Source organism: Ictidomys tridecemlineatus, chromosome 16 (assembly GCF_052094955.1).
Source record: "Ictidomys tridecemlineatus isolate mIctTri1 chromosome 16, mIctTri1.hap1, whole genome shotgun sequence".
Classification (NCBI taxonomy): domain Eukaryota; kingdom Metazoa; phylum Chordata; class Mammalia; order Rodentia; family Sciuridae; genus Ictidomys; species Ictidomys tridecemlineatus.
In genome coordinates this window covers 55150552-55162641 of record NC_135492.1, presented here as the reverse complement: position 1 = coordinate 55162641, position 12090 = coordinate 55150552, and the positions used below count along the sequence as shown (strand labels likewise).

The 12090-nt window shown below is 58.0% G+C and overlaps 1 protein-coding gene across 4 annotated transcripts in view; it reads right to left on the bottom strand.

The window, feature by feature from the left end:
- The window catches only part of Tafa1 (TAFA chemokine like family member 1), a 358217-nt gene that overhangs the window by 71719 nt on the left and 274408 nt on the right, over positions 1-12090 (bottom strand). For 2 of the 4 annotated variants that reach the window (XM_040289682.2, XM_078033632.1), the window contains exon 3: positions 926-1063. In XM_040289682.2, coding sequence (XP_040145616.1) covers positions 926-1063 — 138 coding nt within the window. Of the gene's footprint in view, positions 1-925; positions 1067-12090 lie in introns of all 4 variants that reach the window. The other 2 variants (XM_040289672.2, XM_005333868.4) reach the window with 1 other exon arrangement.

Below are 12090 nucleotides of genomic sequence, written 5' to 3'. Positions count from 1 at the left end.
AACCACACGGCGGACCCCAGCCAGAACCTCCCAGAGAAGTGGCTCTTCATCTGCCGAATCGCGGGGATTGTGTTTGCTGGTTGAAGCCGCTAGATTTGGGAAGTGTGTTACACAGACTGATGACTAATACCCTGCTTTGTAGGATTCTGGGGGGATTAAATGACAGAACATAGCGTAGGGGAAGTGTTTATCAGGGAGCTAGATATGCACTGAGCACTCCGGGAACTCTGTGTGGAAGTACCCCAAGCAGCTCACCTGCTCATTAAACGCACGTGAAAGAACGCAAGGCCTGCTGTCTGACCTGCTACCACATGGTCATTCTATGCAGCCCCAATCTAAAGTTACTTCCCCAACGAGCCCGACCCTCAAATTTCAGAACCCCCCCAAACATTCCTTTAGTTCTTCCTTTAAAAAAAGCCAAAATAGAGATACTTGAAAACTCCAAAGCCATATAGTTCATTTTCGTGCGGCTATGACAGAGTACCTGAGGCTGGTAATTTATAATGAGCAGAAATGTACTGGCTCACAGTTCTGGACTGGGAAGTCCAAGACCGGCCATCAGCAGCTGCAGAGGCCCTTCTCGCAGCTTCCTCACGTGGTGGAGACAGGACAGGAGGGCACCAGGGGCGGGGGTCGCCCTCTTATGACCACCTGTACTCCTGGGGGTGAAGGCTCCGCGGCTCAGTCACCCCCGGGAGGTCCCCTCCCAACAGCGTCGCGGAGCCAACCCAAGTGTAGCTTGAGCATTGGTGGGGACAACGTTGGGACCTGGCAGGAGACTGGAAGTCCCCCTGAGGGCCGCATCAGGACAACACTCTGGCCCTCAGCCCCTGGACTCATCATCCTGACCCACACTAGGTTCAACCAGGACATCCACTGTGTCCCCGGGAGGGACGCCCAGGGAGAGCGCAAGCCAAGGACTCACCGTCCACGCAGGAGGGCCTGTTCCTCGTGGTCCCCGCCACCTTCCCGGGCAGGCAGGAGCACTTGACGGTCTGCGATCGCTCCTCGATGCGGTTCTTGTTGCAGCACCTGTGCGCGGCGATCACTTCGCAGGTCCCTCCTTCTGGCGAGAGAGGAAGGGGCACTGGTTAGAGCAGGCGGTGGCTTGGGTGGCAGCAGGGACAGGGGAGGGGTGCAGTGAACAGCCCTGGAGGAGCCGCAGTCCCGGGGGGCGTGTGCTGGGCGGCCGCTAACACCCCGTGGAGCTGCCCGACCTGAGCGCGGTTCATTTGGGGAGCTTGGGCCTGGGCTGTCTTTGCATCTAGGATTCTCTGGGCTCCCGCGAGTGACAAGCCACTGTCACTTCAGAGATCCAGCACTGGGAACGGCCCAGAATCAGCTCCCTCCTGCGACCTGCCCACTCTCAAGGGACTGACAGCAGCCTCTGGCCAGGAGTCCCTTTCCAAACCCAGACCCCACCCTGGCCTGGAGGGAGGCAAGCGGGAGAAGCGGGAATGTGCCTTACGGGGCCTCCAGCACGCGGCCCCAGGCCACGACTTCCCGCAACTCCCACAGCCCTGCCAGGCCACCCTCGTCCAGCACAGGCCACCTGCACGTGGCCCTCTGCCAGGTCCTGACCATGCCACTGGGCCTCAGTGGAGGGCACCCAGGCTGGTCTTTGTGACCTGCAGGAGATCAGCTAAGCCAGATCTCAGGAGTTACCAGGTGACCAGAGACCAGGAGTCTGCCCTCGCACATTGAGTCCTGTATTCAGCATGGTTTTCCTTTGACAGCGTGAGTTCATGACCCTTAGGACTCTAAGCATTTGGGATCCAGTTGGCCGACGCTCAGCAACAATTTGTTAAATAACCACTACATACAAATGACCATGAGGGACATGTACACAATCCGCATTCACAGGGACGTGTGCACAATCTGCATTCATAGGGACATGTGCACAATCCACATTCATAGTGACGTGTGCACAATCTGCATTCATAGGCACGTGTGCACAGTCTGCATTCATAGGGACATGTGCACAGTATGCATTCATACGGACGTGTGCACAATCTACATTCATAGGGACGTGTGCACATGCACACTTAGGAAGGGGAGGAGGGTGGAGAAGACTAGGACACAGCCCCCTCCTGCCCTGCAGAGCTCATGCTGCAGCCGGTGCTTCTCCACGTGTCCCCCGTCACCCTGGGGAACTGTTCGGATGGTCTTCATGGGTGGGGTGCGGCTGCCTACGCAGGTGAAGAGCAGAGGGCACAGTGCCCAGGACAGTCCCCACAATAAAGTGAATATCAGTTGTGTCCACATGGAAACTCCAGCCTAGCGGGCAGACCGTGCGGTCTCTGGCTTTGGGAGTACTAGCCCCCTGCCCACCCCCGGCCATGGAGGGAAGATGCAGCTTTCAGACATGCTTGGGTCTGTGATTCAGCGTCTCCTGCTTGTCCTCGTCTGTATGACAATAAAGCCTGCAGCACAGGGCTGTGGGCGTGGGCACCGAGGGCACAGGGAGTCCAGAGGCTAGCCTCTGCGGGCTCGGGGTCAGGGCGCCCAGCCGGCCTGCCAGCCTGGCCAGACAGTGGCCACCTCTGCACAGGGCTGTGGACAGCCCAGCTGGGGCAGGAGCTCCGTGGCTCTGGTGGGATGAGTGAAGGAACAGGAGGATCCACTGAGTTAACACAGGAGGCCAGCAGCGGCTCTGCAGACAGGCGGGACGCAGACCCTCTGCTGGCCCAGGAGTCGGGGGATTGAAAGGGCCTGGCCAGGTGCTGGTGTCCTAGGTACTAAGTCACTTCCCATTTTAGAGGTTTTAGCCTTTTCAGAAATCTGTGAAGAGAGTCCTGAGGCCCTACATCAGGCTCCAGCCGTGTCCTGTGACGACGCTGGCACCAGCAGCTTCGGGAGCTGCATCTGCTGCAGGGGGGTGGCGTTCAGGCCCGACAGCTAACTGGAGCCCAGGCGTGGCCCAGGTTTCCCGGGTCTCCTACTCCCAGGGCCACCTCCCAAGGCCGTGTGCAGGAGGCCTGGAGAAGAGCCAGGTGGCCGACGGGAAGATACGGTGGCCGTTGAGAGATGCTGAGCAGGAGGGAAGAAGGCCTGGACCTGGACCACGGGCAGTGCCTCCCTTCCCCAGGACAGCACGGGCGTGGGGCGAAGGCAACGAGGCCGGCCACAGACTACACCCAACCCAGACGTCACGGCCACGCTACTCACTGTCCCGTCCAGAGCTACCTCCAGGCCACGAAGTGCCACTGATCCTAAAGCCACCGCTCGGCTAGTACAAGACCACAGCCCATTCGTGGCTGAAGGCAGCAGCAGGCAGGTGACCACCCCAGGATGTCTCTTGTGTCTTATTTGACTCACACTCAAGTGAGCAGTCACAGGCCCACAGCCACTCCCTCACCTGGGTGGCCACCTGGAGATACATCCTGTGGATAACCCGATGGTCCCTGGAGCCCCGCTGGTCCCTCATAGCGCTGCTGAGGACGAGCCGCCGGAGCAACTCCGTGGATGCCCCGTCCAGCGGGGATGAAGTGCTCCCTGGTGCTGCACAGTGCACCTGGCCCTTTGTCTGCGTTAGTTACAAACGACCCAGCAACTCCCAGGGCATGGCCCTGCTGTCATGAGAAGTAGGAGGACCTGCCCAGAGCCACACACTGTGACTCCAGTCTCCGAATCCACAGCTCAGGGCTCTGCGTCTTGCCAGAGCAGCCATTGCTGGTGGACGGAGCCCTTCCGGGGGGTCTGACTGCTGCTTGGCATGGTCAGCCAACCTGGTGTCCCCCTGCCCCTCGTCCCCCTGGGCCTGGCCCTAGTGCTACTGCTTTCCTGTCCCCCCCCCCCGGGGACCTGGCCACCTTGCTGGCCTTCATGATGCACCAGGCCCGGTCCCTGGGGCAGCACCCTGGCAGATCTCTGGCTCACTCTGTGTCCTCGTCTTTGCACAGGCTTTGTCAGAGGCTCACTCGATGGCTCTGCTTAAAGTAAGTCACTGCTGCCACGCGTGACCTCCGTCCCCTCCCCCGCCCCTTCCAGAGCACCTGTGGCTTTGAAGTACAGTATGTGACGTACCTGTGGCCCCCACTGGAATGCAAAGTCCCCAAGGACGGGGTTACGGTCATTTTATGTCTTGCATAGATGTCACCAGGCTTAGGAGACCTGCTCACCCACATTCCCTTGATCTTCCAGACCTCGTGAAGCTAGAGACGCTGTCCACGCTTTCTACCAAGGTGCAGACTGAGGGCCATGACACAGCCATGCACCAAGGGTGACGATGACGGCATTCAAGACCCATTCACATGTGCCCCTGGCCTACACCACAGAAGGCGCACCCTACCCTTCCACTTCCTCTGTGCTCACGAGAGCCCAGTGAGGGTTGGAGCACTCCGTTTCTCAGAAGGGCTACTGAGATGGAGAGTGACTTTTGGATGTAGGAAGCACCCACAGGGCCCCCGACCCATGGACAGTCTTCCCTTACACCATCCTGGCAAATAGGCCGCCATTTCTCCAAAGAGGGCAGGGGACTCAATGACTGCAATCCACGAGTGGAGCCTGTGCATCCAGCCCAAGACCCAGCCTCCCCTTCCTGGGGCTCAGGGATGGTGCAGTGGCACACAAGCTGGGGGACGCTGTGCTGAGGAGCAGGCTCCTGTGGGCTCCGTAAGTCGGACTGTGGCTTCAGCTGAGTAGCAGGCTCCTGTGGCCTCTGCAAGTCGGACTGTGGCTTCAGCTGAGTAGCAGGCTCCTGTGGCCTCTGTAAGTCGGACCGTGGCTTCAGCTGAGTAGCAGACTCCTGTGGGCTCTGCAAGTCGGACTGTGGCTTCAGTTACACCCGCTGCCTGGGAACATGGAGTCCGAGTCTGGGCTGGTCTCGGGGGACCCAGGTGCTCCATTTAGGAGTGCTGGTCGGCCCCTCCTGCCCACTTCTCATAAAGGGTTTGCTTCTCCCAGTGACCAGCTGCCAGCGACTGGAGCCATCGGGTCTTTCGATCCACCGGCCATGGCCACTTGTCTTGAGGGGACGCGGGGAGCGTCTGAGACCTTGACGGTGGGAAGCTCACTGGCTCTCCAGCCTGGCTCTCAGGTTCTGGGCTGCGGGCTGCCGTCGCTGCAGGAAGGAGGCCGCTCCTCTGGTCACTTTAGTTTCAACATTCGGCGTAGTGATCCCCTCTTCAAGGCACTCCTCTGATAGGGGAAGTGAGAACCACTGTACTTACCTGATTACGGCCTCCCGAAAGCTCACGGTAAGTGACAGGGGTGTGATGGACGGTGGACGGCCCATTGGGCAGAATGAAAAATTAATAGGAAACCTGCCACGGGTTTTCGTATCATCCAACGATAGGAGCGTAACACAGAAGGGAGGGTGTTTTGGGTGGAGAAGAGTAAAACAAGCTTGTGAAATGCAGTCCCCAAACATTTCTTGGTGGCTTTTTAAAAAAAATTTCTATCAGGAGTCCATATTCACTTTGGCCCACACAAGACTCAGTGAGAAGTAGATCAGATTCTACGGGAATAAGATTCCGAGTTTCTATTACCACCACAGAGAAAGAATCCCTCAACGCCACAGATGTGACTGTCAGACTTCAGCCAGTGTCCCCAGCCACCAGACAAGGGGCTGGGAACGGAAATGCTCCCAGACCCGCCCCAATACCGGGGAGAAGTGAGGATTGCCTGTCTTTCCGGAAACCAGAACCTGTCCCTTTTAATCTTTTATCTGCATTTCAAGGCTTACCCAGTCAACTGAACCTTCAGACCTAAATGCCAAGGTTGTTTCAAAATCACAACAATAATATTTGTCATGTAAATGCCTTTTGGACTTCTCCTCAGTGCCAGTGCCAATCCGTTTCTGAATGCCATCTCCTTCCAGGTTGGAATGATTTCAAGGTGATCCACGGCAGCTCCAAGTAGAGTCATTTAAGCGCTCGGGAAATGGAGCTTCGTGTTTTTGCTTATGGATTATCTGGGAAAATGCCCTCTTCTGGATCCCGCCCAGCACCCGTACGTACATCCAGCAAAGAAGACAGGGGAGGTGACCTATCAACCAGTGCCAGGGGATGGGTGCAAAAGCACTCGGCCTGAACTCTGTCCGTGCCACCCAGACGAGAGGGTCAAGTACGGGTGAGAAGTCAGCCTCCGATGGGAAACCCAGCTCCGTAATGCGCCCCTTCCTCCTTCCCATAGAACACGCCCTGCAGTCTCCAGGGCCACCTGGTGTCTCACCACCGTCCCCTACATGGACCAGTTCCCCTACTGTCTTCTTCCAGCCTGTGAGAGCTCTGCGGACACAATTCCCAAAGGGTGGGGCCGCATTCCAAGACTGCCCCACAGCAGCGACTCTCTCGAGTGGGAGAAGCACCCACCGTAGCTCCCGGTGATGGTCCCGCTTTCCCGGCTCACACCTCACTGTCCGGCCCTGCCCAGGGGAGCCGAGGCAGGGAAGGTGAGTCCCGAGGGCACTGCAGGTGGGTGGACAAAGCTGAAGGCTGGTGCACAGGCAGAGTCTGCCCCAGACGAGGAGGAACAGCAGAAACACCCACCAACGGGACCCTTCTGGGCTGCAAACTGGGTCAACTGTTGTTGAGAACGGGCCCCGTGGGAAGTCACTAGTGTCTGCTCCTCTTCCTCTGCAGGAAGTCTGCCTTCAGTCCTCCTTGGTGCTGATGGGTTCCTGTCCCAGACCAGGCACAGCCAACAATTAGAAATGGTCCCAACCGCGGGTTTCCTGGAGAAGGAGGAGATGGAGGGGACAGAAGTGGCTGTGTGGAGGGGGCTCTGTCAGCGCGAGTGGTGAGAGGGCCGTGCGCCTCCTTCGCCTCTCCTACGGGGGTCTCCTCCCTGTGGTAGGACCCCAGTCCTCACAGTTCTCCCATGAGGACGTGCATCCTGCACGATTCGGATGTGCCCCGAGGACCAGGGGAGCGGGCTCTCGGTTCCGCCAGCCTGCCCCCAGCACTGGTCTGGTCCACACGCGCTTGCTGGACCAGCTTCTTCCTTGAAGGGTATCTTTCAACCCCGACTCCGGTTCTCTTAGGGAGCCTGACTTCTCCCTTGCAGCATGACCCCTAGCTGGGATTGCTGGCTCTTCTCCTGTCCTCCGGGTTGTCCGGCTGCTCCATGAAGAAGGCAGGGACCACGTCCTCCGTTCGGCTCCCCCTGAGGCCTGGCCTAACACAGGTGCCGAGGCCTGTGCTGCGTGACGGGATGAGACAGAGAGAATCCGGGGAGGAGGAAGGGATGGAGTGTGGAGGAGAGACAGAGAAGGAAGACAGAAGCGCAGGCACCAACCCTGTTGGGGGGACTTTCACTGCACATCCCTCATGTGGTCCTTTTCCAGGACGGACTCTAAGGATCCTTGTGGCTTGTGCCAAGTGACCTTCCCATACACTTGGAGAAACCAACTTGGAACCTTGCTTAGGGCTGGTAGGAATGCACAAAAGGAAGCGTTGCATCCTAAGTGAAATGACTTAGAAGAGGAACAGCAATCAAGACAAGTCTAGGGGAACTCGGGTCCTCATTAGTAGGCGAGTCAAGGACACTGTGTACAGTGACAGGCGCTTCTGGAAGGAATGAATAAAACATGGATCAAGGAGCGTCAAGACTGTCTGTTCCCGTCCCTGCATTTCCATTTGCGGCAAACGGCCCCTTTCCTTACAGGCTGAACTCGTGAGGAGAAAGCGCAGGTTTTTGGAGGCTCTGTTTTGCAGGACTTGTTGATGGAGTCCATAAAAATAGCTCTCTTGGAACCCACCGTGGCGGGCGCCAGAAATGCACGGTTAGGACCGTATGAAGGGCGCTCCGTTGACCCAGTGGCCTGGAAGGACGTTCCTAGTGAATGACTGACAAGAGAGACACTAATGGACCTCTAAGCGAGCTCTGGAGGAGGAGGGCAGAATGGCTGCTTGATGTGTTCACGCTCAGGATTAAACACACGCCCACCCTCTCCCCAGGCTCCAGGTGTGCAGGAGGCAGCACCCACGGGAACGGGGAACTCAACCCCTGGACGGCCATGTCGGAGGAGGAGACCACTGGCCAAGAGCACAGGTTCCAGAGCTGGGCCAGGACCCCAGTGAGGGGCCCGTGTTACCTCTTAATCCCGCACTTCAGGTTTCTCATCTGCGGGACGTGGACGATGGCCTCGCCTTCGCAGAGTCATTCTGAATGCTCTGGGTATGCGAGTTAAGTCAGTCCACGCACCGCGATCCTACTAACGCTGGGCCCAGAGGACACGCTGGAAACCGCTCAGTTACCAACGCCCCTGGGGTCACCTCTGACTAGATCCGAGCTACGGTTGGGAGACCACGCCCGCGTTCCCTCCTCACCAACACACACCATTCCCCACACCTGTAGGCCTACTCTCATCCCAGGCCAGGGGCTGGGGGACCGCGCCCAGACCTCCGAATCCCCAAATCCCCGACACCAAGGTGCTAACTAAGTCAATGCCACGTCGGCTCAGCTCTCACCCTCCGGATGGCTCCATAAGTTTTTAAAGAACGAAACGGGTTTGTTCATGGGATTTGGTGACACTGCTGCGGGAATGATCTTCAGTACCTGCTGTACCACGTGGAAGGGAATGGGACCTGAGGATGCCCAGTAGGCTCACAAGAAGAGCATCCAGTTCCTTCATCGCTCTTCAACCCCACAGAGCCGTTCACCTCTCCAGCGAGGCCTAGAGCACCAGGGATGGGACCCTGGTGATGCGGTGGCCATGCAGGGCCTCTGTGCACTCTGCAGGTCTGCCTGACAAGGCCTGCTGAAACCAGGCTGTGAATGCACCCCAGCCGCCCGTCCGTCTGGTCTTTGCTCCAAAATATACTTGTCTGATCCGTTCTGGCCTTTAAGTCACTGAAAATTAAAGCAATCTTAGAAACACCTGGCTGTCGAGGAGGGAGCCGTCCAGAGGCTGGGCGGCCGCTGAAACAACTGGAGGGGAGCTTCCGCCTCCACGGAGCATTTGCCCCAATGTCCATGCGAGTCCCAGGAAACTGACTGACCATGCCCGAGCCCTGCTCCTGTGGGCCATGTTCTAAATAAATGCGTCACATTCTACTGCGGCGTCTTGGACACGGCAAAATGAGCTCAGGCTCAGAAAAGCAGCCACGTCCACCACTGCCCTCGGGGGCACCATGTGCTCAGCCCCAATCTCCCTGGGATCCTGCACCCCAGCAAAATCAAGGCCCTCGGTCCAGCTCCCCACAGCGGACCAGGCTGTCCTTGTTCACCACCAGCCTTCCACCAGGCTGGGGACGGCATGGAAACACACTCTACAAAGGAGACAGGCAGCCCTACTTTGCATGCACAGCTCTTCTGGCTATGTTAATTTTCTCACACTTACGAGAAGCAGTGACAGGAGAGGTTGAATCCATTAATATTGAAATCATATTTCAAATAATCAGCATCGCCTGGGCTATTAGCCGTGTGACTCGGGGCGAGCTGGGACCTCAAAGCCCTGCTCCTCGTACGTAAAGTGCCTAAGTGCAAGAGGTGCCGTGAGCACTGGAGGGTGTGGGTGGACAGCAGGACCACCACACGGAGCGCCGCAGGTGTGCCGCAGGTGTGCCGCCGCTGAGGGCCGCCATGCTCGTGAGTATCATGAAGATGAAGCCAATTTCAAAGACTCCAGTGGAGAAGGGGCATCCGATGTGAGTGTCGGGTGGAAGGACAGCATCCTGAGAGGCAGGTCACGGGCACACTCAGCTCTGGGACCCTGCTGTCACTGCGTGGACGGTCCCCTTGCTGTATTCAACCCTTCCCTTAGTTTTGCTCTGTGCCTCCTCCTGGCCCGACTGAGCGGCACCCAAGCACAGATGCTTGCCAAGAAGGAAGCTCAACGATAATTACAAACTTTAGAAAATCATCTTTACGAGAGGTTCTCCTACTCTCCATGGTGTCCGTCAGAGGAGGTCAGAGGGCCACTGTGATTGTGCACAAACTCCCTTATGAACGAGTCCAGCCAGCAACGTGAAGACGACACAACGTCTCTGAGTCCGTCACCTGGGAACCATGCCACTTGGTGACATTTTTTCCTCCACCTAAATGAAAATCATGCCGGGGAACCACACTCCAGAGCCGCACCTTGCAAAGATGAGATGAAGACCACATCTCTGGGGACTGGGGACAGGGGGCTGCAAGGTGCGGCTGCTCCCCGGGAGCCTGCTCAGGTCAGCGGGATGCCCATCTGTGGGGCCTCCGGCCGGCCACAAACTGGCCCTGACCACAAGGCCTTCCTGGGGCATCCGTGAGAAAACTACACGCAAACCCAGCACTGGCGTGACTCCCGTCCTTGGGCGACTTGCTGGCCACCTGCAAGTGCACAGAGCTGCCATATCTGCGCTGAGACTAGTGTTTCGCTCATGTCCACCAAAGTCTGCCTCCGAGGGTTGGTGAGGAAGTGGGGGTCCCTGGCCGGGCTCTTCAGGCTCACCAGGTCTGTGTGGGGTAGGAGCTAAGAGCACAGTGTTTGAGGCGGACCTGGGAGCCAGCTGACCAGGGGTCAATGCTGTCTCCTCCCTCTGTGGGCTGTTGGTCTCTAGAGAAGCATTTTCACCTTCTCCTCTTGGTCCCCTCATCTGTGATGGTAGACAACCCTCGTGAGGCCTAGTGAGGGGACGGCGGAAGGACGTGTGTGTAGACGCCGGCTGCCGGTACCGTGGCTGCCCTGACTGTTAGGGGTGTGGGCCTCCCAGGCCCCTGGACGCCCCTCCCTGTCCAGGTCTACTGGGGCTTCTAGCTCAGGTGGGAGGGGCACCACGGATCCATGGCTGGTCCACTGGGTGCTAATGGAATTGACGTGTCACCGCTGTGCTGTGATCCAGTTGCCCGGGTGACACCTCTGGGGGTCTTTTCCTGCTGCTGTGGCGGCCAGCGGTACTTTCCACCCGAGGTCAGTGAGCCTTTTCTATAAAGGTCCAGCTTCAAATCTTTTTCAGGTCTGTGGGGCTCTGGTCAGGGTGACGGCCAAACTGGGCCATGAGAACAACGCGTCAGCCCGTGGGCGGGGCTGTGTGGCCGTAGAGTGTCATGGGTGGAAAACGCAACTAGAATTTCAGGTGACTTTGCCGGGTCCTAAGCAGTCCCCCCTCAGAGTTCCTCCAGGGTCTCAAGAGAGTAAAGGCCACTCTTAGCTTTTGGAACCTGGGAACCTGGTGGTGAGCCAGATTTCTCCTGCCGGCGACAGTGACCCCATCTCTGCTTTGGATGGCAGCAGCAGCAGAAGTTCTTGCCCCGGAGAACCCTAAACCGACAGCCTCCCTGTGTGACTGCAAGGCGCATGTCACACGACCACAGACCACGGACGAAAGCTCGGTGGTAAGCCAGGGAGACGTGGGGTGCTTCCTGCAGTAACATACGGGTGGACCCCTCTATCGTCATTTTTTATGGTGATGAGGGGGAAGGGTGCCTGATGCCCTGAAGGCAGCTTCTACAGCTTCTCCCATAGTTAAGCTAAAACGAGGACCCGGTGAGCCGTGTCCAGGGGTCACACCCTGTGAAACAGTCTCAAGTCCTCGCCTCTCAGGATGCTCTCCACGAGATGGTCAGCTGGGCGGCTGCCTCCGCACGCACGCTGCGCCCAAGCCAAGGGCCTGGCCCCGCCATCTCCGTATTTTATCGGCCTGGCTGAGAGGCGATAATAAAAGTCTATATTTATGTATAGGGTGAGATTGTGCTTCACACCCGTAGCCAGAGAATTCAGGAGGCACACATTTAGGAGGGAGAAGGCAAACAGAAACCCTGATTTGTGTCACACGGTACGGAAGTCATTAGCTGTGGCTCAGGTAGAGAACTTATTACTGCTCTTTTTGACAGTGATGACGATTTAATAGTATTTGACTCTGCCGAGCGGCAGGCACGCAGCGTCCGGAGGCAATGAAGGAGACTGTTTGTCAAGATGATGAACAAGGCGCATTCCTCCTGGCGGCATGGGTGTGATCTGAAGTCTAAGGCCACCGGAATGCTCCCAGTCCAGCCACCACGCAGATGCTTCCTGGCCCGGGACCATCTGTGCTTAAGGTGAGCTTCCCACACGGGACGCTCCCTGAGCGGGTCGGGGAAACAGGCACGTCCGCAGGAGCTCGTGAGCGCCGGGCGGGGGGCACCGCGGGGTGGAGGGCCCATGGGAATGACGGGAGACGCTCTGCC